At 43.7% G+C, this 27,420-nt stretch overlaps 1 protein-coding gene across 1 annotated transcript in view; it reads left to right on the top strand.

The window, feature by feature from the left end:
- LOC112573438 (putative transcription factor SOX-15) overlaps positions 1 to 17,152 on the top strand; it is a 29,689-nt gene extending 12,537 nt beyond the window's left edge. The window contains exon 3 of the mRNA XM_025253813.1: positions 5,706 to 17,152. Within this exon, the coding sequence (XP_025109598.1) occupies positions 5,706 to 6,046 (341 nt within the window). The 3' untranslated portion in view covers positions 6,047 to 17,152. The remainder of the gene's footprint in view (positions 1 to 5,705) is intronic.
- The last annotated feature ends 10,268 nt before the right edge of the window (positions 17,153 to 27,420 follow it).

The following is a 27,420-nucleotide window of genomic DNA, read 5'->3' on the forward strand; positions in this document are numbered from 1 at the left end:
GTGAACAAAAGTAATTTCGTGTAAGAAAATCTATAAAGTTTCAAATGTTGTGGGAGATAGGAAGACTGACATAAAAGTTGTTTGTAGTTTTTTTGAATGTTTTTATTTTACAAATTTTCCTTTGTTAGATTACTATTGCTTTAATTTTTTTTTAACGAAAAAGCAGTTATAATGATTTACTGAGCAATCATTTTCCGGTCGTTAATTTTCGGCATCCAGTAATTACAGGAGTTGTTTTCTGACTTTGAAGAGCTCACCTGTTGAGCACCATGACGAAAGCTCCAGCGAAACCTCCGAAGTTCATGTTTTATTTTCCCACGGGTGTTAATACCCAACCCTCCCCGCTGTTTCGGTTTTGCTCACTCAAGCTAAGCGGTGGAAAGGCGCACCATCATTACGTCACGGAAACTGTCCAATCAAATCGCTCGTGGACATTAGGCCTCAGGGAAAGAGAAAGTCTCCAAACTTTTACCACCCTTCGCAAAAATGGATTTTTGTGGAGTCGTGTCAGTCCTTATACGAAGATATCTTGACGATGTCCGGTGTTTATAGTGTTTAACATCGCCATCAAGTTCGTCGTCTTCATTCTCTGTCATGTTATCCTGAATCATTGCCGTGTTTCACATGTCCACACACAGGACTGTTTTGATGCCGTTCAGATTTTACAATCGAATTTTGTTTTGCCAGTGTGACAGAACCGATGGAAAACATAAAAGTCATTGAACGGAAAATGTTTTTTTTTTTAAATATTCGTGTGTCTGGAGTTGTCTTTTTTTTTTTATAAAGACGAGAAGCAGAACTTGTTTCTCCCATACCACGCTTGCGTGGCGCACGGCTTTGCTTTTAGAATAACTTGATCCCAGGGTGCAGAGTGTGTGGTCGGGGAGGGAACTGTCGTCTGCTTACAATATTTAACGGAGGAGCTGAGATTAACAGCAAAAACACACGCACGCACCCACACGATGTGGCACGTGAACTGTCCATCACCGTGTGTGCTGTGTGAATGTTGCCTTGCATACATTGTACGCACACACAAACACACTAGCATACATGCACACACAAACAGAGGGACAGAAAAACACAGGCACACAAACACCCCAAAAAAGAATTTTTGACTTTCTTATTATCATATTTTAACACACTAACAAACACAAAAAAAAGATTTTATTACAGACAAAAACATGTACACAGTCAGTGACACAAAGATATACTAACACTAACATAAACAAAGACACAGATAAACACACAAATACTGCCAAGCTCTAACACATGAACTGATACACGTATCACACAAACTAACACGCACACGCGCTCTCAAACACACTAACACACACACCTACACACGCACGAGGACAAATCAGTCGTGCACACAGAAAAAAGTCTGCTGCACAGCTAACAAACACAAATAAAATAAGGAGAAAAAAGCGACACAAAAAGTTGAGGAGGGAGATTGAGGCGACGCGCAATATATTTGACGTTTGAGGCAGAACCATTTGCTGCATGCATCACGCGCGCGCTCGCAGACGTCGCTCCTTTAACAAATGCCTGACGTTTCTCACCCTCGCCAAAGCCCCTCCCACCTCCATTCCTCCCGCGTCCCTCCCTTCGCTGCTACAAGAGAAAACCAAAAACAACCCACCCAACCTCATCTACAGAATAAGTCGGCGTTTATCGTATGTCAACGCATAAACTCGGCGTTTACGCCTGATAAACATGTTTCTTGCTGCGTTAACTTAGGGTGTGGGAAAGTGAGTTTATTTTTAGTTATTTTTTAAATTTGTATTTGCCAAGCATGCATGACTGACAGGAGGTTTGTGTACCTGCACCTCTGTGCGGCACCCTGGCACCTCGCACCCGAGCCTGCGTCACTGCTGTAGGTACAACCTCCCGGCTTTTCACTCGCATCCTCTCGTCCGCAAAGCATGATGGAACTCCGCAGTACAGTTATTCTGTTAACTTCACCCACAACACTTTTTTAACACCTGGAACCTGCTGTGTGAGGAATATTCCTGCATGCAGACCGCCATGCCAGAAAAAGTCAACGGTCCTTCTAAATATAGCAACATGCTCAACATTTCTTGAACCTCATATCTGCCTCTCGTACTACACCTACCTACCTACCCGTCTGTCATAATCCCAGATGAGAGTGTTTGTCTTTCTGTTTGTCTTTCTAACAGACTACACCGGAATCCTATTATTTTTTGGCCTAAGAAAAGAAAGTTTGTGGTTTTACACGCGTGCACAACAATAGGAGAGCAACAAAGCTGGAGAGGTATCAGTTCTTCTGGAATTTTCGCTGAGAATCTATGAAGGTCGTTGAACGACTGGTGTTTCACACAACAGACTGGCTTATATAAAGGCATCCATAATAAATGAAGCAGACAGGAGTGTGGCAAATATAAGATGGGGAATAAAGAGTTGAAAATGGAGGAAAATGAGGTTGACTAGTTTTTCACATACTTCCGTAGTCTCTCCCTCCTCCCCCTGTGTCTGGAGGTTTGTTATCTCACCAGAAGTTTTCTCCCACAACAGGATTGGGTGGCGGGTGGCTTTGTTTTCGGAATAACGTGTTTCTCAGACAGACAGAGCAAAGAACAGCTTTATGAAGTGAACAACATTTCCACGTGGCAAATGTGATTACCATTTCCACAGAGGAAAAAGAAAGTTTCCTTCACTCACTCTATCTGAACTAGGAGCCGACAGGAGTGGACCGACAGTGTTTTTTCATCCTTCATTGTAGAAGACTTGCTATGTGGGACACCGTCCTCCCTAATATTTTGTGTCTTTACTTAGTTTGTCCGAAATCATGACTGATTCTTCTCACACAAATTATGTAAATACCCGTTTGACCCGACTTTAAAAGATCCGCTGACCATATTTCAGTGGCAGTCTGGCAACAAATACCAAAGCCAAACAAACATAACTAAATATTCAATTCCCTAAAACCTCATAATAAATAATATCAGCTGTTCTGTCGGTTTGATTAACCAAATTCTGTTAGTGCATCTGGTAGCTAATGACAAGAGCAGGTGAACTGGGTAGTGACAGTGAGGGTGTCACACACCACCCGTCCTCACCTATCATTACTAGATAACGACGATGCCATGTCATCATGCCACTCTAGCCACACTCTCGTTATAAAGTCACACGTCACCGCCTGACCCTTGACCCGTGCTCGCGACAGCAGTAGTGTCAAGGACACGGATGAAGAGACGAACCTTGATAAGGTGATGATGGTGGAAAATGAACGAACATCGTGGTTGTGGAGGGTCACGTGATCAAAGATCGGGAGGTTTGCGATAGACAAACGGATGCAAGTTCCTGTGAGAAGCTGTAACTAGTTGCGTGTCACATGCCATGTCAGATGCGACGTAGGTATGTCAAAAATATTTTTGGAGAGTGATTAATTTTTGTTGCACGTGACAAGAGCCACGTGTAGGGGGATGGAGAGGGGGAAAGTTGACCCCCTAACGTATGTACGCATCCTTTTCTCCGCGGCTGTTCTCAAAACTTTCTTGCACTGCAGTGGCCGGCGAGCGCGCTACCTCCGCCCCCCATGACCCCCACCTCCGCCCCCCTCACATCTGCTGTTCTCACGTAACTACACGTGTCTCAGGTGCCGGCGTTACACGCGCCGCGAGAGAACAGGCGAGACTAAGCCAAATCGCAGGAAAGAAGGTGAAAAGTACAAATTACAAAAATCCTGCAAACCTTTCTCAGCATGATCTGCGCATGCGCGGGCTTGGTGGTAACGAGGATGCAGTGTGTTGTGCACTTCCGAGCTGGGTTCGCCGCGGTGCTACGGAAACTGGCGGCGAGCGACATCCTCCATCCTGCAGCTCTTACAGCTTTTCTCAGCGGCCAATGAGTGCCGCATGCTTACCTGGACCTCAGGTGTGCAGCACGTTACTGAAGCACAGGAACAACTTCCTCTCCACCCGGACCTGATGGTTAGCGATGAAGTTTTGTGAGCTGAGACTGACTTCCGGTAGAAATGAGGACAAACTCCTTCATTTTAAAGTAAACGTTAGGATTAACAAATATTCAAATCTTCTACTTAAAACAAATTTTCATTCAAGAGAATTTATATTTAATTTAAAACATTTTTTCGTTATTTTTGTGGCCAGGGTTCTGGCCGCATTATCAGCCTCTGTACACATCGTCGATGAGATTTGTGCAAAGAACTGAGAGAAAGTCAGGTAGGAAGGAGGAGAAAAGACAGAAAAGACAGAGAAAGAGAGAAAAGACATTTTACCTTTGACTGCAAAGGTCATCGTGCAGGATATAGTAACCATGCTTGGTGTCTGGGACTGATAACCTCCAGTTCACCAAAGTTCTGGCGGCAGGATGGAGGCCCAGCGCGGGTCAGCAGCGGAAACAAAGGTCATCATCCTGGAATTTCTCAGTCTCCGCGTTCACAACAAACTCAAAATATTTGTATTAAGTTTTAAATTCACAATAATTCTCATGCTATAACTCTAACTGTAGACAGTATACCACCCACGTGGTCCTGGCTGACCAATGACTGTCCAGGTGAGCGATAAGTAAGGTGAGACTGATACTGAGAGAACATGATGGTATAGCTTTCTACCTGGTGAGGTGAGCGGGTACCTGGATGCCGCGGACACAGGTATCAGGTCTACCACAGGTTAATAGACGCCTGTACCAAGGACCACCTCATTGTAGGAGGCCACCTGAGTAAGAAACACATGTTTAAGGCAATAACAAAAACCAGCAATACATTTCCACCAACAATGTTGCCAGTTCTACCTGCCAACTCAAACAGTTTTACTAAAGTCAAGTTCTGCGGAATGTGGGAGGAATAAATTGTATTTCTGTGATTTTTATATTTGGAACATTACTGTGAATTGCAAAATGTTTTACGGCTGGCTTAAAAATGTTATGTTTTGATTTGTTTCAAACTATCAGCACACATTTCAAGTGTATCGGACTTTTTATGACCACGTGATTGTTTGTATGCGGCTACTAGTAATAATCGATTTTTCTATTTTCCCATGTTCTTGTCCAGAATAACTGTCATAGTAAGTGTTACAAACTACATTAAGGTATTTGTTTTGGTTTATTTTGTTTGAGTTCATTTGACTACCGTTTGTCGATCGTCACAAGTTCTATTTCACTTCATGAAGTGTTTTCTCACATCCCACTGTCGCCATGTAACGTTCGCACAAACTGTAAATAAAGTCCGGTCCCTACATTTTGACTGGCTACCTGTCCAAACGAGTCTTTACCTGTATCCTAGCCAACATGTGTAGTATTTTCCAATAAGCTGAGATGCTGTTAATGTTTATTTTCTTCACAGTATTACTACAGTCGGCGCTGCATTTTGCTGTATTAGACAAACATGTTAGTTCCGCGCATACAGGAAGTAACTGAAGGGAGGATGCTAAAGGAACTAGACAAAGAGTATGACAGATATATGTATAGCCTAGGAGGGCAAAATCCAACTGCCAGAGTAGTATAGATGATGTATGAAGTAGAGCATAGATCATAGATGTGGGTACGTCAGCTGCAAACTGATGAATAGTTTTATCTTACTGTCACAGATAAGGAGACTAAATTATCTGTTAGTACCGCACACAAAAACTAAAGGTAGGATGGAAAGGAGTCTCTACAAAATACAAAATAACAACAGAAAGGAAACACGTATGTCAAGATAAAGCTGATAAATATTTTTGTTGTCGCAGGTAAGAAATGGCGGAGCCTGAAGGTGGAGGAGAAGCGACCGTTCGTGGAGGAGGCCGAGAGACTGAGTGAGCAGCACAAGCAGGAGCATCCCGACTACAAATACAAGCCCCGCCGTCGGAAGCACCCGAAACGAGTGTGCAAGAGGACCTTGGCTCTCACTGCGGGACCGGAAGTGGTGAAGACCGAGGCTACGTCAAGTGTGGGGCTGGCTGCGGGTCATGGCGGTGACGCTCAGGCACGTCCAGGCCACGTGATGACATCGACAGCGATTGGCGAGGGCTTTGGAGAGATGAAGATGGAGGAGAGCGACGTGAAAGTGCAGACGACAGCAGCGGAGTGAGTTTGGCGGAGAGTGCATGGTCAAGCAGGAGGGCAAGAGCTTTGAAGTTCCTTTCAAGTCTGCGACCACGTCGTCAATCCTCTCCAACCTCCTCAACACCCCCGACTCCTCGCCCCCATCCAGTCCCGAAGCGCAGAAGAAGCGTCGTCGTTGCGAGGCAGCTTCTAAAAAGTGCAGGCGCGCCCTCTCTGAACCTCAGAACGAGGCAGGACCGGCCTTGACCTCAGCCTCTCCTTCCACCGTCCCTTGCCGTTACCAGGACAACCACATGGGGCGCAGCAGACACGGTGCTACGTTAGGGATGGAAAAGGTGGCCACCCCCTGCGGAATCCTAACTCCCGATCGGTCGCCTCTGGACACTGGCGGAGACTGCGTGTTTCAGTTCCCCGTAAAAAGCGAAGAGGGTCAGAACCACCTGCGGGGGTCGCCCATGCGAGGTTCGCGAACGCCTCACCAAAGTCCTAAATGTGGAACTTCCGTGTCGGAATCCATCCAGTCATACTCCAGCCTGATGCAGTGCGGCGGAAGTGGCATGGAGGGTGACGTCCCCTTGGACAAGAACAGCAATGGCGGAGGGATGGGGGCGATGAGTTATAGCGGCAACGAGTACCTGCCCACGCCGACATCCACCAACCTGTCTAAGACATGCGAGAGTCTGGTGACACTACGCTCCCTCGTCACGCAGCCGCGCCGGCCTCTCACCACCTACAACTACGACAACCACACCGCGGCCGCAAGCGTGTCCTCGTCCTCCAGCGAGGAAGCTGCAGCAGGCCAACTGCACTCTCGCTCTCCCCGCGTCTGAAACATTTCCCGCAGCCGGCCGTGGTGTGCCAGGTGCAAACTAGAACGGCAGTTTATTTTCCGCCACATCAGCAGCAGCCTCATTCTGCGTACACCAAGCCAAACAATGCATTCGACTCACGCATGCATCATTCTTATCCTTCTGCGCATGCGTACGAGCACGCTAGTCAGTTCAGCTTCGTTAGCGAGCAGGGGTCACGGGGCTGCCCCGAGGCCGAGAACACAACAGGTCTTCCGCTGGAGAGATTCAGTGAACTGGAACGCTTGGCCGATCTAGACGTCAGAGAGTTCGATCAGTACCTGTACGGAAGCAGCTTCAGTTACGGTTCCGGTGATGAGGTCACTTCCGCTAACGCTTACTATCCTGTGGTCGCCGACACTCCCCGCTACGACTACACGGCCTACATGTACGGTCCGTGCAGCATGTATGACCCCGGGGTGACCCCAGTCTCTGCCAGTGAGGTCACGCCCTCGCCTAGCGATGGTGCCTCGCGCATGTCCAGCTGCAGTGAGACTTCCTGCGCCGGCGCAGTGTCTGCTTCCGGCGAAGAGATGGCGACCCCAATAGACAGCCACGTGAACAGTCTGGGCGAAGACCTCTGTCTCATGCAAGATGGCGACGGCTACGAGTTTGACAGTTCCTACTTTGTGTCGGCGCTGACTGCCACGCTTTGAAGTGCAGGACCACGAACTGTGCGGACACGCACACAAACGGACAAACTCTCAGCTTTAAGGGCCATGTCCCAGTCCAAGACAGGGACTGGATCTCAGGTACACAGCTTTAAAGAAGAAAAAAACCGTCATGATTACCTTCGTGAAGTGTTTATTCAAGGAGGAAGGATGAGTCATCAGGACGAATCGAAAAACTGACTAACTGACAAATATTCCTCCCAGAAAAGTCCACCAAACTGTGGACTACGGTGGACTGGGCCCAGCGCTGGACACTGCTGTGAATTGCTGTGAACATTTCGCGCTGATGTGGCTTTGAGTCGCTGCATCCTACCGTAGACCTCGTCCTTTCCTGGTTGGTCAGGTATTTATTTTGTGGATATCTTGTAGGTGAGAAAAACTGACTGAGCAGCTCACGAGTTGCCTTTGGTTCTAGCAGCATTGAATATAGTTTCACATCTCAGTAGAGGGATGAATTGTTACACGTGGCACAGTCCTCGCTCAACATGTGTCTCACAAGTTTGCATTTCGATGATAAAATGTTTATAGCAACAACTGTTTCTCTCTCTGTATCTCAGTCTGTTCTTTTGACTAAGCTATGTAAGCATTTTTGACGGCTTTCAGGTCAAAGGTTAGAAGTGACAAGCATCCAATATTCTTGGTTGTCGCTTGTTTACATGTTTGAATTTCTGAGACTTGAAACATGAATTTTTTGAAAGTGTACCAGTAAGTTTATTGCTAATCAGAATTGTAAGTGCCTTATCTAGCTTCATCCGTGGTCAATAGCAACAGTTGTATCTCTAATTTGATGATGGCCTTTCAACCAGATACCGTCCTCTCATTTTCACACCTTCAAAACTTCATAATCTATATTTTCACCGTTCCAATATGTGTTTCAAAAGTATTTATTTATTGACTCCCTTAGTCCACAGACCTTCAACCAATAAATGGGAAAGAAGATAGATACATGGCCTCTAATATATTCTAGATCTCACCGGAGAAACTTCTCCAAAGTTCTACAAAGACCACTGGATGGACTGCACTTTGTGTCCAGTAGTGGCTCTTTGACATCACACCTACTGAAATCTCTACAAGTTCAACATGTTTATGTTTCTATATTAGGGTGAACTCCTCTATTTCCGCTAAGCATCTCGCATTTTCTGTAGTTTTCACTTCCGGGTTCAATCTACCGGAATGTAACGGGACTGCCAGCTCCTGACTAAAGCGACTTTTTAGTTGGTTTTTTTTCCTTTCTTTCTCCCTCCCCTCTAACCCTTCCCCCTCTCTCTTGGTCGTTCGTTCGCGCCAATCCCCGTTTTCTTCCGTATTTGATCTCGTTTGCCATGAAATTCCTGTCACATGGTCAAATATAATTGATACGAATGATGATTCTTCTTGAGAAAGCAAGAAAAGATGAACGCAAAGCGAAGATTAACAACCCACACAGATCTGAGAGAATTACATGGTAATGTAGTTTGATATACCTATCTTCTTATGTTCCTCATTATAAGAACTAGAGAGAGACTTCCTGCCATGCTCACATCGAGAACAGAATGTCGCACATTTACCCTAGCTCCCTCTGCCAGCCATTGCCATCCTCCTGTTTACAGACTGGAGAACAAGCTTCCTTCCGCCCTCTTCCCATCTCAGTGGAAGTAATCGCGGAGTTATGGTCCCATGGGAAGTAATCTCTTCTTACTCTCTGGCGTTTCGCTTGAGTAGGGTGAAGACAAATAAACTGACAAACAGTCTTTTCTTGTGCCTTTAACATAAAGCTGCTAATTTTACAATTGCTTGAATTAAACTTTTAGAGAAGGAATTCTTGCCAAAGAGGTCAGATAATGTGAGGACAAAGGTGACGATCATAATTTCAACTGTTGAAGAATATTCTAATAAGAAGAATTCCTGTAAGTATAAGGTCCTATGCAATAATCTAGTCTGGTCTGTTATTGATATAGTTTCTTGCTTGCATTGCCTGTTATTTTACCTGGAAAGTTTCATTTTACTTGGTCGCAGTAAGATACCCGAGTTTTATTGTTAAAACCAAAGTAAAATGAGTGAAATTGCAAAACGATTCCTAGTCTTAGCCAATCGTGCTTTTCCAGATGTGTTTGTATGTTTATTTATAAGCTCGTGAAATACTCGGACATAAATGTTAGGAAAATGTGTCCCACAAATCCTTTAATCGCCGTTTTGCATAATTATTTTCACACGAAAGTCAACCTAGTTGTCCAACAGCTGTAAATACTTTTTTTCTTCCTCATCCGTCGGTGCGTGGCTCATGTGGTTGTACAAAGAAAGGACAACCAATGTCACTGCAGTTGCCAGGCAACCTTTCCAAAAAATACTAGTCCCCCACCCCTCTTTCCAAATCTTCTGGCACCAATCTTGGATAAATTCTGGTTGTGCTCCTTGAGCACGTGAAGAAAAGCACTGCCTTCAGCTAACCGTGAACTGAGACAAAAATATCTTTTCGTGACAAGTTTGGCAAATGCTCACATGCCGACTTGAGCGCACAATTCCTATCCGAATGTTTTTCTTGCAGCATCTTAATGTGAATCTGAGATGGTGAGAGAGGGGCTGGGGGATAGAATGGTCCCCATTGCCCTCTGTTACTGTGCAGAGGAACATTGCAACACCATGCACCGCCTCACTACACCATCTGAAGACGCCTGCTCTCCATCTCTCACTCCCTGCTAATGATGAAACAGACAAATAATGAAGATAATTGTTTGTAATGTGACTGAATACCTTCTGAGACATTAGTGAACTAACCTGCCTTCACTAAGTTGTCACTCACTCTCCAATTCTGCTACCGACACGGGCTTTCGTGTAGAAACTAGTAAAAGATCCTCAAAGAGCAATTATTTTCACGGCGCAGTGGACGAAGGCAAAATGATGGTTCGTAAAATGTTTTCTTGTAGGTTAACAAAGGTGTTTAGGGAAAGCACGAGGAATGCGACTTTTAAAGAGATCTTCTGAATAAGAACCCTTTTTTCCTCCGTTCAGTTCATAGTTACAAGATGGGTCCGTATGTGTGGAAGTTTAGTTTCTCTGTATCCTACCCCCCCTCCTTGTGGTGCTCTGTGGACATCCCATCAGGCAGCCCATAGCCAGACATCCACTTCATGCCATCATCTAGCCAAGCATCCACATCTTGCCATCTTATAACGAGACCTCCCAGGTTCAAGTTTGTAATAATACTTTATGAAACAACTTATTTATTTTATTACAGTGCAGTCATCCTATGGATGGTTGATCACCTGATCACCTGAAATGTAATCGCAAACTGATATTCTAATTAGTTATTGACGAACCACGACTGTGATCAAGTCGAGGCTGACTGAATGCATGAAGAACATTACTCCACCATTCATATCCTGTATCCTAATTAATTAATGAGTGTAGGACATCAAAGTTGTGCACTTTGACACTCCGACAACATTAGCGGCGGTGTGAGAGGACTAGTCCCAGGCAAGTCAAGCAGTTAATGTAGCAATGTCAAGGGTCACCCTGAATATGTTCAATCAGTTTTCTTGATGTTTGTGTTAGCAGTGCACGAGTTTGTCCTAGTACAGCTGGAATGTTCTGTCAAAGTCCGGCAACCTTACAAACTCTGTACGAGACTAAGGGCTGCTGAGTCCAATGTTCTGGAAGCATTCCAAATGGTTCTCTTGCCTGGATCCAACTTTTCATAGAACATTTTCATGGCTGTACTTTCACTGTTCAGTCCAATGGCACATTAGTGAGATGTGTAGTCGATCTTCATGTTGTTAGGTACATAGCACTAGGCCCTGTGTCATTCAATCATACGTTTCCTTGGTTACTCTGAAGCATACTTAGGAATGGCTAGCAGCTGTGGACATCTGGTCTTTGCCCTGTCGAGCCAAGATAATCAAACACTGCGCTTGCATGTACCTGGGAAGTGACAGACCTGTGGAATGGTTGTACAATACGAACAGCGTCCTCTTGTAACAGTTTACATGCCTCACGTTATTCCACTTCTCTTTAAATTTTTTATTGAACTATTTCGCTTTTTCCGGTCCTCCCCTTTCATCCGGCAATAAATCCACCTTGTCCCTGAAGCTGCAAGATTGTGAAACGGTCTTAACGGGACCAGTGTTTGCACTTTGACCTTTGATGTCGCGTGTCAACATATATTTCGCAGGTGGATCAGCCCAAGCGAACTCGACTTCCCCGAGCTTGCATTTAAATGAATGTGTCCTCCTTTGACCACGTCGACTTTGTCAGAGGGGGAGGGGCGCAACCACAACTGTTGCTTCTTTGTCCATATCCGTGTAGGACAGTGGCCACACATCGCGACAACAACTCTGTGTCGGACTGTGTCATGCAATTCAGCACGAATCTCCTTCCTTCTATCTGCGTCTGTCGATCCTGTCTTCATATCTATTATTATTATTATTTTTTTGTTCCAAGGTTTTCATAATCGGTTTTGCCGAAATGAATCTACACGAATTCTGTTTGGACCACGTGGTAGCTTTGGCCATCAACGTTTTCCAGATGTGGAGGGAAAAATGCATTCTGAAGGCGAGGAGATGTCTGTCGTCAGGCAACCAAAGTGAAACCCAGTCACGTGACTACCATAAGTAACGCCGCCTTGCCGCGTGAACCCTCGACGAGATGTAGGATGTACATGAGTGTGATGACGGTACACGTGCTGTACAGAGGTTAGCCAGCGATGACGTGGGGGCGGATGGGGAAGGAGGCCTGGGGAGGGCAAGAAAGAGGGATGGGGGAGGAGGGCTAAGGAAACCGGTTATGTGTGATGTTTTCCCCGAAAACAAGGAAGCCGGAAGATTTGCGTAAGACTTCGCTAAAAACGGTCGTCACAAAGTTCCGGACTCTCTGAACGCCCTCTGCCCCGTGCCCTATGCCCCATGTTCCCTTGACCTTTCTCTTGACGTTCATCACCCAGTTTTTCCATGTCTGCTTCTTGTAGTATCCTCCTGCCAACTTTGTTCATCCTCCGTTCTTCAGTCATTTTCGAGCGGTTATCTCTCGCTTTGTGGACATCTTTGCCATCTTGTCGTCTGTTCACATTCCTCTGACTTCACGCATGCGCTGTGTATTTTCTGTATTCCAGACATATTTTGGCGGATTTAAGACTATCCTACAGGGTCACAAGAAGAAAAGATGTTCACAGGTTTAAATAGGTGTGTATAGAGAATAATCCATGTACTACGATCCATGTACTGGAGGGGAACATTTGAAGCAGGAACACTACATGTTGCTATGGTTATCGTCTGTAAAACTTAATGGCAACAGCAGCAAGCACCAGAAACCGGAACATGACATGGCCAGATGGTACACGACAGACGATGTCAGGGTGGATGGCCACGTGAACTCAACTAACACATCGTGACCTTTGGCTTCATGTATTAACTGATCCTTCTGAATATTGCAGTTCGTCTTTTAACTTCTCTCTCTCTCCTGTAAGAAGCAAGAAAAAGAGTAACACACGACTGTTGCCGTGTCCTCTTCTGCCCCACCCCTACCCCCCCAATGGCTGTCCCTCGAACCACTGGCAGCCAAAGCATCCACCCAGAGTCCACATAGTGTGAGGGAGGGAATGAAGGGACAGTGTGGAAGGACAGAGATGTCGAGGTAGCTGCGAGGTTGTCTTGTTACATGATGGGAGAGGTTTCCCCTCCTCTTCTCCTCCCCACCTGTACACTCTTCTAATCCCGGCTGTACTACACAGACCATCGGGCCACTGGCCTGCACTGCATCTTCCTGGGATGGTGATGCTGCTGCTGCTGAACATTGGGTTAAACGTGGGGTAGGGGGAGGGTTAGAGGGTTGAGGTCTCAGGGTGGGTTAGAACCACGCATGCCTGCGGACAGAGTCGGGGTGAAGAGGAGGGTAATGGAGAGCGATTCACAACAGTGTGAACCTTTAACCCCCACCCACCTTGTAGAGGATGAGTAAATGCCACAATTGCTTTGCGGGGTGAAGTTTCACAGCGGAAATTGGCAGCCAAAATACATTTAATTGATATGTCACTGCACAATAAAACTTAAGAAGAAGGAAAAAAACCACCGTTCACTTCGAGAATGGGGAAAACATCTCTTCCCTCTTGTGTTTTATTTGTCCTGTCGGGAAAGACTGCAGGGTTCATCGCATGTTGTATCTGGAGTCATGTATAATGTTGGCGACACAGGTCACCATGGGTCACCCCCCTTCCTACCTTCCTACCGCAAGCCCCTGTCAGCACGCCAACAGGCCAGGACCATTCCAGACACGGAGGAAGGAGTGTTGTTGGTGTATGTGTGTTTAGGGGGAGAAAGAGAGAAAGAGCGCAAGTTAGTCTCGTAACTCAGTATCACGTGACCCTTACATCCTTCGTAGAAAGTCTCCATGGGAAGGGGGGAGGATGGTCGGAGGCATGCACCTTTTGCGGGTTCGAACTCGTGCATTATACAGCATACTCGCCGCAATGCTGAATGGGTAGCCGACCCCATGCTCCTTCCCCCGGGGAGGTGTCGGGAAGAGACGTGGACTCCCCTCGCATACCCCCCTCCCCCAGAAGGACTCACTCCCCGACGTTTTCAACTACTTCTGCCTTCCTTCTTTCCTAAACCTCATTATTAAGTGAACGAAACTGGAAAATGAAGTGCACTAAAGGAACAGCAAGGTTTCACAACCAACCCACAATCACAGAAAGAAAACTCAATGTAAGCAAATGCACTCAGGCACCAGGCCCCGACACAAAAAGGTTGAAATGGGTGTGAGGTCACTGAGTGCACTTCTCCACTCACTACTCCTGGTGATTGATCTGAAGGATGTCCACGGCTCTGTCTCCTTGGCACCGAGCTGATGAGGTTTGCAAGGCATTGTGGGGGGAGCTATCATGCACTTTTTAGTGGTGTGTGTGTGTCAGACGTGCGTGTGTGAACAATTAGCACAGTCTCGTGTGAAATACACTTTGTCTTTTTTACTTCTGTTCGCTTTTCTTGTCGCTGCCTTTGTATGAAGTGTAATGAATGACTTGCAACTGTGCGCACACCTGGCCCCTCTCTTACCTGCCACGCTCTTATCAAGCACAGGCCATGGCCGATGCTCCCAGCAAAACAACTCACATAAGTACCTGGGTCACGCGCATGCACGCACACATATACACGCGCATGCACACACACATACACACGCACGCGCTCTTCGGTTCTGCTTCGTATTAGTACATATTTCAACACAAGGAGGTTTTTCCACGATCCCACCATTAATAAAAGCAATATTATATATTTTTTGATCGGACTAATCACGAGAAAAAAAAAAAACCCACCTGGTTCGGTGAGTTGTAAGTATTATGGGCTAGGACTTACAGCTCGGTATCACATCTTATCCTAACCATCCTCTGCATGAGTAGTGGAGGTGCTGGAGTGAGGATGGGAGGAAGAACCAGTCCACTGCTCACCAGGTCCTAAACTGAACAACTGAGACAGTTTTGTGGCCGAACCTCCCCCTGAACCTTCAGTAAGAACTTTAAAGCATGTCCCCCTGTGTGGTGAGCGACTTCAAACAGACATGTCTGTGGGTTCTTTCAGCAAGTTGTTTGATAAAACAATAACATTTCTACTTTCAGGAAACTTGTGTATTGCTTGTTGCCTTACACAAACAGGATCTGAGCCAAGAAATAGTCCGTGCACTCACTGGTGTAGAAAATAAACTTATCTGACTAATTAATCATGCCGAGCTTTAGTGCTGGTGACTCAACCACCCATTGCTTATAACATATTTCCTACATTGTTTTCCTAATTTTTGCCAACATGTGTTTGTATCCTGCCTCTACACCAGCTTCAGAGTATTTATCAAAACAAATAATAAAATCGGAATCGCGCTGCGGGAAAGTTCTGTGAGGCGGAAGGTGTCTCAGCTCGCGAGACACGTGACTTGATGCTCGTGACGAGAGCCGGGGAAGCGGGAGTCGCGGGGTTAAGAACTGGAAGGAAAGGTGTCAAAGGTCATCAAGGCTACGTGGAAATACGTTATACTAAGTTGCTATAGATGGCCTGGTGTTGATGTAAACATTCTAACTTTAGTACCACTCCCCTCTCTCCCACCTCCCACTGATCGTGAATGAACTGTCTTTCATTGCATATTGTAAACTATTAGCAAAGCATTTTTAATTAAGAGACAACTCTGTATTATAGTTTTCTTGTACAATTATAATAGTATATCATTTATTCCATTATTTATTCTTCATCGAGAAACAGATTTTCCATATGTAATGTGCTGTACATAGGATTTCGTCGTTTTCTTGGAAGGCCTGTCAAAGATCTTACAAATTTTTAGTGAAATATTTTGTGAGAGTACAAACATAAATATTTCCTTGCGAAACATTTACATTTGTCAGCTGCCCTACGCACTGCTGTGAGCGAACCTGACAGCTTGGTCTCAGATGTTGCATAATTTGACTGTAAGAACTCATCTTTCCTGACATTTTGTTGATGTTTTCATTGATACAACTTTTCTTATTGTACAAAATGTAACTAGAGTCTCAGTCTCTCTCTCTCTGTGTAGATGGGCAATCCTGTTATCTAATCACTGTTTTTACTGCATTTTTTCCTGTAAATTAAGAGTATGTACTTGTTGATACTGTGGCTCGTGCATTAATTTTGTCTCATTAATATTCAAGATTTTATTCCGCAGGAAGGAGAAGCAGCTCTCAGAAATAGTCAAATGTTAAACTTGAATGACTGATATTTTCGTCAGTCGTTCAGATGTGACATTATGAAAACTGTTAAATGACTTTTCTTTTTTTCTTTTTTTTTTTACTAAATTTTATCGGCCCTATAATTTTCCCCTTTACATGTTATTCGATAAAAGTCGAAGACTTCCAGGAAGACTTGCTAATTAGTTGAGGTGAGGTTCACATCTTGCGTTTTTTTTTAAAAAAAATTTTCCACGTTTATTGCCTACTTAATAGTTTTATTAAATTACAAGTTTGTAAACTATTTATTGACGATCATCTTTAAAATCTTTAACGGATATGAGGAATCATGTAAATATATTTTTGTACATTTTTTCTATGACATACTACCTGTGCCTTTTCTGCTACAGTTATCAGGATGTCAGTTTAGAATATTTTTTGAGCAGACCTACTCAACGATGCTCTGTACACATGAAATCTCTCGAAATGAAAGCAATTCCATGCATTTTGGCTGTGAGTTGTGTACATGGACATGTTCTACCCGATATCCTGCGATCCACGGTACTACAAGACAAGTGAGCGCGTGTATGGGTGCGCGTGCGTGCGTGCGCGTGCGTTCGTGTGTGTGTGTGGGAGGCAGAGAGAGAGAGAAAGTAGGAGAGCTAGAGAAGAGAGAGACTTTACCTGATATGTGCTTGTTGTGTTGTTGGAACTGCAAACGCCCAGTATTTGACCTAGTCTCCATAGCAACGACCTGTCACGACTGTTCACCTGTGGCGGTGAAGATGAATCAACTTTGGAAAGTTTTATCGCTGTCAAGGTCACAGATGGAAAAAATATTTTTGTACCTCTGCTGTTGGCACTTTTACTGAAATAAACCTTTAAGATACGTTGTCGGCTACATTCGGACATCCGCTGAATGAAAGCCATTCTTGTACAGTGAATAAAAATAGAATCAAACTCTGGCACGCGCGTTACGTCACATGTGTTTGTGTGTTTGTGTGTGTGCGCGCGCGAGGGGTTTAGAAAGTAGTGATGGGTGAGTGTGTGTGTGTGAGTCCGTGAGTATGTGAGTATTCGAGTGTTTTTAAAGCTTAAGCACTGAGGGGAGAGCAGGTAAGCAAGTTGTGAAGACAAGAGGACAGACAGATAAATGCATAATACTATGTTGTACTAAGCTCCCAGGTACAACTCCTCACTTTCAATCCGCTGGAACCTTGATAAGACATTAAAAAAAATTATTCCCAGCGGAACACTTTCTGTGTGGAGTTTGTAGGTTCTCTTCATGTCTTTGTGGATTTCTCAAAATACTTTCGCTTACTCCTACATGTTTCTATTCAGTAGTCTGTGATGCTTTAGTGACCAGAAATAATATTCTGTGGGAATTAAATTTTTGTTTATATATATATAAATTCGTTTTTGGTGAACTTGTTTTCAAGAACAATCCACGATATTAGAAGACTTTCAGGGGCCGCTATTTTGTAAAAAGTGATTCGGTTAATTTCCATACGACTTCTTTTTTTTAAAATAGATGTCAACATAACAACCATAAACAGAAAGAGGTATCGTGAGGACAGGTTTGTACACAAATACACTTCTGAACATAAAGTCCATACTCTGTCTATTGGCTGAGGCCTTCACAATGTGTCCATGTAACCCTGACATATGTGCTGTTGACCTCAGTGTATCGTGAAGTTTGGAGGCGTGCATCTCGAGAACGGAAGTGAGAAGAATTTACTCAAATTTGCGGAAAGGGTATCTTGCACTAAACTAATTCTAACCATCAAAAAAAAAAAAAAAAAAAAGATCCCATCTCCCTAGTCCTTTAAGGACAGCGTATCCAACATAAATAGGAGCGGGCAATGGATGAATGACTTCGCTCTTCGTGCCGGCCTCAGGTCTTGTCCTGTCCAGGGTTTCTCCCGCTACGCCTTATTCCTCCTCCATCACTACCTCTCGGGCTCATAACACCAAATCATCGATAAGTGGAAGGAGTTTTCCGTTAAGTGCTTTGATGGTTCGGAGAGACAAAAGAAGGAGAAGAATAAAGAGAAGGAGAAAAGAAGCAACAGAATCAAGGAAAGAAAGTATGAGAGAGATGGGGTGGGGAGAGAGAGCAGTGGTTACTAGACTGTAGGAGTGTGGGGTGGAGCGAGTGGTTGCCCGACATCGTGACAAGGTGAGCAAGTCTCAATATCTGTATAGTGTCACGTGACCGGCGTCGGATGACATCCCAGCAGACTGTGCCAGCGCCGCTGGAACCCGAGACAATCCCATCCATCTTGGCACACTTATCTTCTGCTCCTTGTTACTGTCTGCCTTTCTTTGCCGTTTATTCTATCCACTCTCCCCCTTCCTCCAGCACCATCCACCACCTGTCTCCGCCCACAGAGTTGTTAATCTGTTCTCTTTCTTCAAAAAAAGAAGAAACAATTCAAAACATGGAGGCATTTTTTCCCCGTTTGTCTCTCTTGTCTGTTCCATTATGCGTCTTTCGCCACGTCCGAGGAATGAAAACATTCCTGAAGGAAAGAATTCAAGGTGTTTTTAATATCCACACTGTTCGCCCTTTTTCTACCCGCCAACCTCCTTATCTCCTTCCCTACACCTCTTCTCGCATTCATAAGCGCAATGGTCCTCATAAATTAACAGCAGCAAGGGTGGACATGGAGAATCTGTACTCTGGTCATGGCGGCTTGGTCTTTACTTGAGAGGATTTGGGGGAACCACAAAATATGCAAATATGAGTCGGTTTTTGTGTCTGTTTTCTGCTGCCACAGATTTCTTGATGCAGTTGACTGTGGAACAGGTGCTGGTGGTGGCTGTGAAACCTTCAGACACGGTGTTTTTGTTTTTTGAGGAATCGTAAACATTGTGAGAATTGATGATAACTTTTTTTTATGTATTTGTTAAAAGACATAGTTCATATTTTTACCGCGGTTTGTATCGTGTTTCGTCATCGCAAACCAAGATTCAAGAAAAAGCAAGGAATTTATTCTGACTGTCGGCGCCGATCTTCTTACTGATGAGAAGCAAGAACAGGACGAGTTTGTAGGTGCACGAGAACAACAATCTTGAAGCTTTAGGACTAGAACATTCTTGTCAGCACAGCAGCAGGACATTGTAGGAACAGGACTGGAACAGCCTCCTGGGCACAGGAACAGGACAGTCTTACAAGTGAGTCGGATGAAACTTTGGACCGAAGGATATTGTAGTCACGAAGTTGATGTTCTTTTAATCTTCTTAATGAGACCTCCATAACACACAAACATGCACACACACACACCAAGTAAAGATAAATACTTCAACAACAACAACAACAACAACAACAACAACAACAACAACAACAACAACAACAACAACAACAACAAATGATAATAGGATAGCGCCTTTTCAATCATCAGCCAGACTGAAGGCGCTTTACATAGAGACATACAAGCACATCATATTAATTTATAATATTATTATAATAATAATTAAATAATACAATATATTAATAGAAGAAGTACAAAAATATTATCGCTAGGTGCCATGGATCAGGCATTCCTCCTTTCTTTAGTGATCCAGTCTGATAGGATCCAGCAGGCCCTACAGAAAGAGGGTTGCAACTGGCATTTACTTTATGAAATAATATCAAATGTAATATTAATATTAAAGGAACAGGAAAAAACAGTATTAGATTATTTTGATCGGTTATTTAGTGTATCGTGCTGCTTTTCTTAAAAAAAAAAATGATACATAAGAACAAATTTTATCAATTTTTTTTTCATCAAATCGTGAATATCTGCACATCAGACTGATAGTCTGCGAATCTCTCTGGAAGGCCATGCTCTCAGCTCACCACCTCTTGAACTCTCAGACAGATACCCTTTACAGGATTCCTACCTGACATTTAGAATGTATAAAGGTGAACAGAGATTATCTTGTGGTGAAGCTCGCTCACCTGACCGACAAAGCCGGTGTCTTGATTAGACAAGACATGAACGCGCAGGTAGGTAAACATTTCATCTTTCCTGACAACTGTTGTTCCTAGTTTGCTTATTTTCTGTCTGTTCGCTTACTTATTTTGTTAATTTGTTTGCTTATTTATTCGCACTGACGCCCAAGTGCTGACTTTAAACATGACATTGGCAACAACAGGTATCTGACAGACAATGATCATTACTTCAGATTGCATTTATAATTACAGTAATTTGAAAGGGGAAATTTGAAAAAATGTACCTCGAACCTAACCTCAGATATTTAACCAATTTATAAATAAAATAAAAGGGCTTCTTACTATAGGCAGAAAATTAATTAAATAAAAATGGAATAAGAAAAAATAATGCGATTTGTACATTTATTACATTGTTACCTACAAAATGAATCGTAATTAAGAAGCAAATCGTTAACAAATATTTATCTGTAGTATACAAACATATTACAGTTGAAGATGCTTATTATATAACGAAGTCTTCGAAAAGTCATCGTACAGCTTTTCATCAAAACAATTGATAAATGTGATAATAGGAGACGCGCTGAGAAAGGTTCCAAAGAAAGAAAGGAATGAGCAGACGGAGGAAGAGTTTGTTGCAGGCGTCCTCACTGTCATCAGATCTTGAACTTTTCACCAAACCTTATTCTCAAGAACAAAAGCATTAACAGAAATATTTGGTTAGTTGCAGGAGTATTTAAAGATATTTCAAGATATTAGCAAGTAACAGGTAAGCGACGGCCTCAGACTTATTCTGAAGACCTATTCATGGGCGTCCAGCTTCACTGACACTTTCTTAAGTAAATGACTTTGTTTTAATAAACTTATTCTATTTATCGAACTGATGCCACAGATAAAAAGTAGAGATTAAGAGTCTGCAGTGAAAGTAAGTGATTCACTGCACCTAGGTGGAACAGGAGGACAAGGGGAGGTTTCTGGTGCTAGTCAGACTTCTGCTCGAGTCCAGCGAGGGTACGGAGTGGGTGTGAGACATGTAACGACTTCAACATTTACACATTTTCTGATGTTGTTTCGCTCTTTATCTGTACTGGATGTTAAGTTCATGTGTATGATTGCGTGTGTGTGTTGGTATCAGGAAGCCATTCTTTCGAATCCTGTCTACGGCGTCTACATGTCTACACCGGGCGCCGTACAGTAGTTACGATCGTCCTCTCTGACTTGTTTCGTCAAATGTTCCAGCAAGCTATCGAGTTCTGTTTCTAAAAAAAATTACAAGTTTATTTCTGTTCTAGACCCACAACCACAAGTCCTTTTTTCTGTATTCGGGGATTTTAAATAAATGAAATTATCCAGTATTTTGTGAGCAAATGTCGGTCTACAGCGTTGATGAAGATGTTGACTGCTTGCATCCCGCGTAGAGGTTTATCATGAGAACTGTGGGCCTCAATCATTTTGAAACAGGTTTAAAAAAAAATCTATGTCAAGGAAGGAAATGCTCAAATCCGGTTTCAGAGGTTGTCTTTCCTTGTTGCCTTCTCTCTTACTGAAGAAGGATGGAAAGGCACAACGAACAGTTTTGTATCAGCTTTTAATTTCCTTGATCCTCTTACAAGATGCTGCTTTGACATTGCGGGCCGGACAGGAGGCAGGAAAGGCTCCGAGCAGGCGGTCAAGGGTTCGAGGCCCATGAGGGCCTGTTACTTAAGTTGAAATTCGCTCTGAACAACCAGCAGTTTACTGATGTGATGTAACAAGAAATCACTCAGAATGTCACAGCTCTCCGGCATGTCACTGAAGGTGAAAGTCTTCCAAGCTTGCTTTTATCGATGGAAAAAGTTTTTCCTTTTTTTAACCTTTTCTGTCTTCGCTGTTTTTAAGTCACTGGTTTCGCGACTGGCAGAAGCAGCGCCGGTGAAGGCAGCTGTTGGAGCCCATTACTACCAGCTGCTGTAACACAGCCGACAGCTGCACTGCCAGCTCATTATGCTGCAGAGGCTGACAACACCGAAGGTGTTCTCCCTTCTGTACCACGTGACTTGAAAATAAAAAAGATAAACCTATTTCTTTCTTCTTTTCTCTTTCATTCTGATCTCTCCGTCCCTCTCTAGCCCGTCTCTCCCACTCATCTTTATTTCTTTCTTCCTATTTCCAACCTTCTTGTCTTCCATCTGCATGCCTAGTCTGCTTATCTTATAATTCGTTCATTTTACTTGGAGAGGCAGCTGATTCTTCATTCTCTCTCTCCTCCCTTCCCTTCGCCACCCTGATAAGAGTACCCTGGCTTGTCCTGCCTCAGACGACACCGTGAATGTGACATCATGCACCCTGGAGGATACCCGCTGTTTGCAAGATGGAGTTGAGGCAAGTGTTCTGCCAAGGACCAGTACTCCAACACTTACTTTGCATACCGTCGCAACCTCGTCTTTCACATCGACGTCGTCGGCATCGCAACGTCTGCAACAGCTGCGACGATAAAGATGCTGCCACCCTGGGCTGCTGTTGGCTGAGTGTTTATACAAAAATCTGTTCTACCAGCGCTTGGTACTCCAGTCTCCACACTCGTGTCTTACACAGGTACCCAATGAAGTTTGTTGTAAGTCATGACAGATGACTAGGCGTTGACTGTGAAGGTGTCTAGGGAGTGTTCAGTAATCTGACTGAGGGCTCCATCTTTAGTGACAAAAGAAATCATATTTGTCTATGTCTACGCGCGTGCATACAGGTGTGCAAGACCGCACTTCCACACACACACACATACAGATGTTAGCACACTTTTCATTGGACGGCGCGACTAGTAGAAACAGCCGGAAAAGAAACAAGAATAACAGATGTTGTTATTTCTTTGTCTGCCATAATGTGTCGTTTGCAAATATGTGTGTGTGACGAGTACTCACTCGCCATTCAGTGTCTACCCACAAGCCTACCCTTGAGGTCTCTCAGCAACAGCGCGGACCTGAGCCGCTGTTCAGGTGAAACTCGAGTGGAGGCTTTGGGGGTAGGAGAATGGAGGGAGGGGTGCAGTGGAAGACAGGTGTGTCCTACTCGTGTCAAGTCAGTCACACAGCCATATCATCCTGTACAGAGTCTCACAAACTTTCATCAGTCAGAGTTACTAATTATTAATTACATATTTAGACACTTAATGCCACGTCACTCGTTCTATAAAAATTCATAACTCAGCATAACTTAGCGGCTTAGAACTTCTGAAAAAAACTTCTTTCTTTAGAAACATACCTAACTTTATTCTTTATTCCACTCTAGCCTTTTCTGCATTTTTAATTTGTCATTTACATTTTCGTGCATTTTGATTGGTTCTTTTGACACTGGATGGGGTGGATTCGCCTCCTGGCATCTCATACTACGGCCAGACTACTGAAGGCAGAAGTCCGAAGATGTGGACCTGGGGCCGACCTCAGCAACCCACGTGAGAAGCTCGGCGCCTGTCAGTCACCGGAGGCTCAGGCAAAGAGAAGGGAGGGAGCAGGAGATGGGGTGGGAGGCAGAAATACAACCACCCGGTGGTAATGGACGGTGGAGGGCGACAAGGGGTGGGAGGGTAAAGGGCAGAGAAAGCTCTGCACGATGGAGTCCTCAGGGTTAAGCCCCATAGATTACCGTTGTTGTCTTGAAGTATTTCACCTGTCTGGGCAGTCGTATATCTCCAGATAAACATCAGCGGCACTCTCTTGACACGAGGGGAGAAAATAACTGTGCCTGGCAGTTCCACGTCTATAATTAATCTTCAAGAGTTGAAGTAGGTTATGGCAATCTCGATATATATAAAAAAATTGCTCAGAAATTGAAGCCACACCCTCCTTCTATCGGTTCTTACTGTCCTGTCCTCTCTTAGTCAGGCCATGGTCTGGGTCCCTCTGAGTGAAATATTTATATTTTATTATTATTTAAAGCAAATAAGAGATTTCAATAGAATAAAAATGAAGGGTGGGCACTCGGGAAGGCTAGAGGTCTAAGTGTCGTTGAAGTGACAGAGCAATGTATCCCTTTGAGAAAAAATTATCCAAAAGATAATGTGTGTTTATAGAGAACGAATTATTCACAAACCGTAAACCTTCTGTGGGAAAAAATCTTTCAAGATATGTGCTTTTAAGGAAAACTTCTTTGATTATGAAAATATTTAAAATAGTAAAGCATTGTCATTATTTTTACTTTGATTTGACATGTTTATGGAATGTGTCCACAAGATTCCTGCTATAATTAATTGTTATCTCACAGAGCTAGCGTGTAGGTGCACTGACTGCACACACTTGGAAATAAGAATGACCCTGAAAACCAGTTGAAAACCCTCGGAAACTGTCAAAAGGCCGGTATATAAACATGTACACAAAAATATCGAGAAAAACTGAATAAAGACAGACTTCTGTTGACCCTTTGTGTCATTAAAAGACAACAACTATCATCTAATTAACTTACTGTAGTGTTTCTACACCTTTATGTAGCTCTCCGACAATTCATCTCACCCTTCTCCCTCTTGTAAGTTTACAATTTGAAAACAAACATTGATAACTCTTCAAATATCAATATTACCGAGTTTTAGCAGTGTGTCATTTAGTTTTTTTGAGAGTATATATTAATTATAGAAACAAAAAAATGATATGTCGGGTAGGGTAGGTCATTATCTCTCACAAAGTTCACTGGCGGCAAAGTAAGACAGTAAAAGTGCGCACAAGTACAGGTGTTCTCATGGCTGATAGAACTGACCCATGGTCCGCCAGGTGATTCGACACATTCCCAGCTTTCCTATCTTCCCCTTCACAGTTGTTGTGTTCCCGTGACACGGTCCACGTGCTGCGGTAATACGTCACTTCCGATATGGTCGGGCAGACAACTCTCAACACTCATGTCTTCAGTAACGTGTGTCCTCAGTCCTCAGTCGCATTCGTCTGGCAACTTCCTGAACTGTGTTGCCATGGGGACGCCTCAGTGATGCTGAATGGGTCAGGCCTAGAGACCGGGTGGAAAATGAGTGGAAAAGTTTCTCTACTCTCAGCCACTTGTCCCCCATTTCTGTCGCCAAACGAGGCGCTCTTCTACGTGTGGAAAATGGTTTTAGGGTGTTGAGCTGAGTACACAGCTGGCACAGAGTTCAACACGTTCATAATATTATTACACATATTACATATTGCACATAATATATTTAAATGTAAGTCACTGTGTGTCCATGTTAGGGTATAACTGGATATGTTTCACCACTCAAACACATATCTGGGGTGTAGTATGACACACAATATGGATATCATTTGTGAAGTTTTTTTTTTTTTGCTTCCTCAAAAAAAGTTCCACGCACCAATTAATTAATGCCAAAAATTAATTAAATAAGCAAAGGAATTGTAAAACAACAACAGAAGCCAGATGCGCCATCCTCAGGTCTGTGTATCGCTAAAGGACTGGTTTCTGGAAAAGGTCGTGAATGTACGAGAGCTGGGTGTGGTCTCACAGGGAGCAAGAAGCTGGGGGTGGGGTGGGTGGGGAGATCAGATGTCACGTGATGTCGAATAGTTTAGTGGGACTAGTTTAGTGGTCATAAAGGCAGGTGTGGAAATAGTTGCTTGTGTCTAGGACACGGAATGTAAGCTCAACAACAACAACAACAACAACAACAACAACAACAACAACAACAACAACAACAACAACGACAACAACAACAACAACAACAATAATAAATAATAATAATAATAATAATACAAAGCAGCTCAACCTCTTCTTCTGCCGCCTTTACTTCTGAGAACTGCGATTCCCAATTTTACCAAAAGGTTGCTGTGGGTGGGAAGAGGATTTCCAGCTGCAGGTCTCAAGCCACCGACCTTAGTCTCCACAGCTGTAAGAACTAATTGAGAGAGAATGAAGCCTCCTATAGTCTCTGTAAATAACCATAGAAAATATATCATGTCAAACAATCGACAGTATTTCTATGGTCCACCTTACAAGCAAGAAGTGTTAGTTCCAGCTTCTCACAAAGCTCGGAACAACCAGGTTTTCCAAGTGTTCCAAATTAAGTGGAAATATTAGAGTGGAGACAACCACAAACCCGATGTGTCGCTACTTTCTTGCTTCTGCAGAACTCGGCACAGAAGGCAGAGCTCGGTGATGTTCTTGTAATAATAAAAAGTGGACCTAAACAAGTTTGCTCTAAATTGTTTCCTAATCGACTTTTTATAAATACCAAGCAATTAATTTTTTGTTAATACTAAAACTGTATGTGACCAGACACATGCAAATATTAATGAAAACAATTTAGTCTCTGGAATTATTATTTAAGGAAAAAAAACTAAAATTAAAATAATCTTGTTATCGGGGCTCAACCTGTCTTCCTAGGAGCTGACTTTGTCAAATGCCTGATCTCTGTTTGTGACCTACCCTGGTGAGATAGAGGTGGAGGGTCGGGTGGTCAGACGGTGCCAGCTGTAATCAGGTGAAGGTCAAGCAGCCAGGAGCACGCACTCAAGCACGTTCGAAATCGCGTGCGCATGCTCTCACACAGAGATAAGAAGAGGCAGGGGAGAGCAGGCATCGACATTTTTTGTAATACATCCGTGACGTCTGCGTTCTTGTCCACGACAACGCTCGGTGTCTGATGCAACTACAGAACTTATCGTACTGAGCGTATCTTCTGTGAACATACTTCTATTGGAGCCACAAAAGTATATGCATCTGAACACAAATAGACAATTATATTACACGCATATATATATTATAATACACATCACATACAACATACACACGTCACCAACACACACGCTCTTGCTGTCTGTCATCACACGCATAAGCATCACAAACACAGGAGCACATTGTGCTTTCATCACAGACATCATATTATGCACAAAACAAGCACACATCACTAACTTACACACGCACACACATACATATCACACACGCATATCACATGTCATGAAAACAGACACAAATACACACGGGCGCGCACATACACACCAGACACACTTCAATAATTCAAAATACTTGAAACATGACTGGCCTCTTTATTTAAGAGAAATGTGTGTTTTTTTCCTCCTAGAAGAGACTTTGCACCATTGTCTTAGGTACTGCAATGAAAGTGAGGTGGGGGTGGGGGTGGGGTGGTGTGAAACCTCTAAAGTCCAGCCCTGTAAATGACCTTTGCCCCTGACTCCACCGTGACAAGCCAGTGCCGTACCGCTGAGCTACCGGGACGCCCAGCCTGCTTAAAATAGTTCAACAAAATTACAATGTGATGAAAGAATATTTTTATTTGTTTCAAGTGAGTTTGAATTTGTCATTAAATTGTGACAGCCTTCTCTCTGGCGG

This window comes from Pomacea canaliculata, linkage group LG10, assembly GCF_003073045.1.
Source record: "Pomacea canaliculata isolate SZHN2017 linkage group LG10, ASM307304v1, whole genome shotgun sequence".
Lineage (NCBI taxonomy): Eukaryota > Metazoa > Mollusca > Gastropoda > Architaenioglossa > Ampullariidae > Pomacea > Pomacea canaliculata.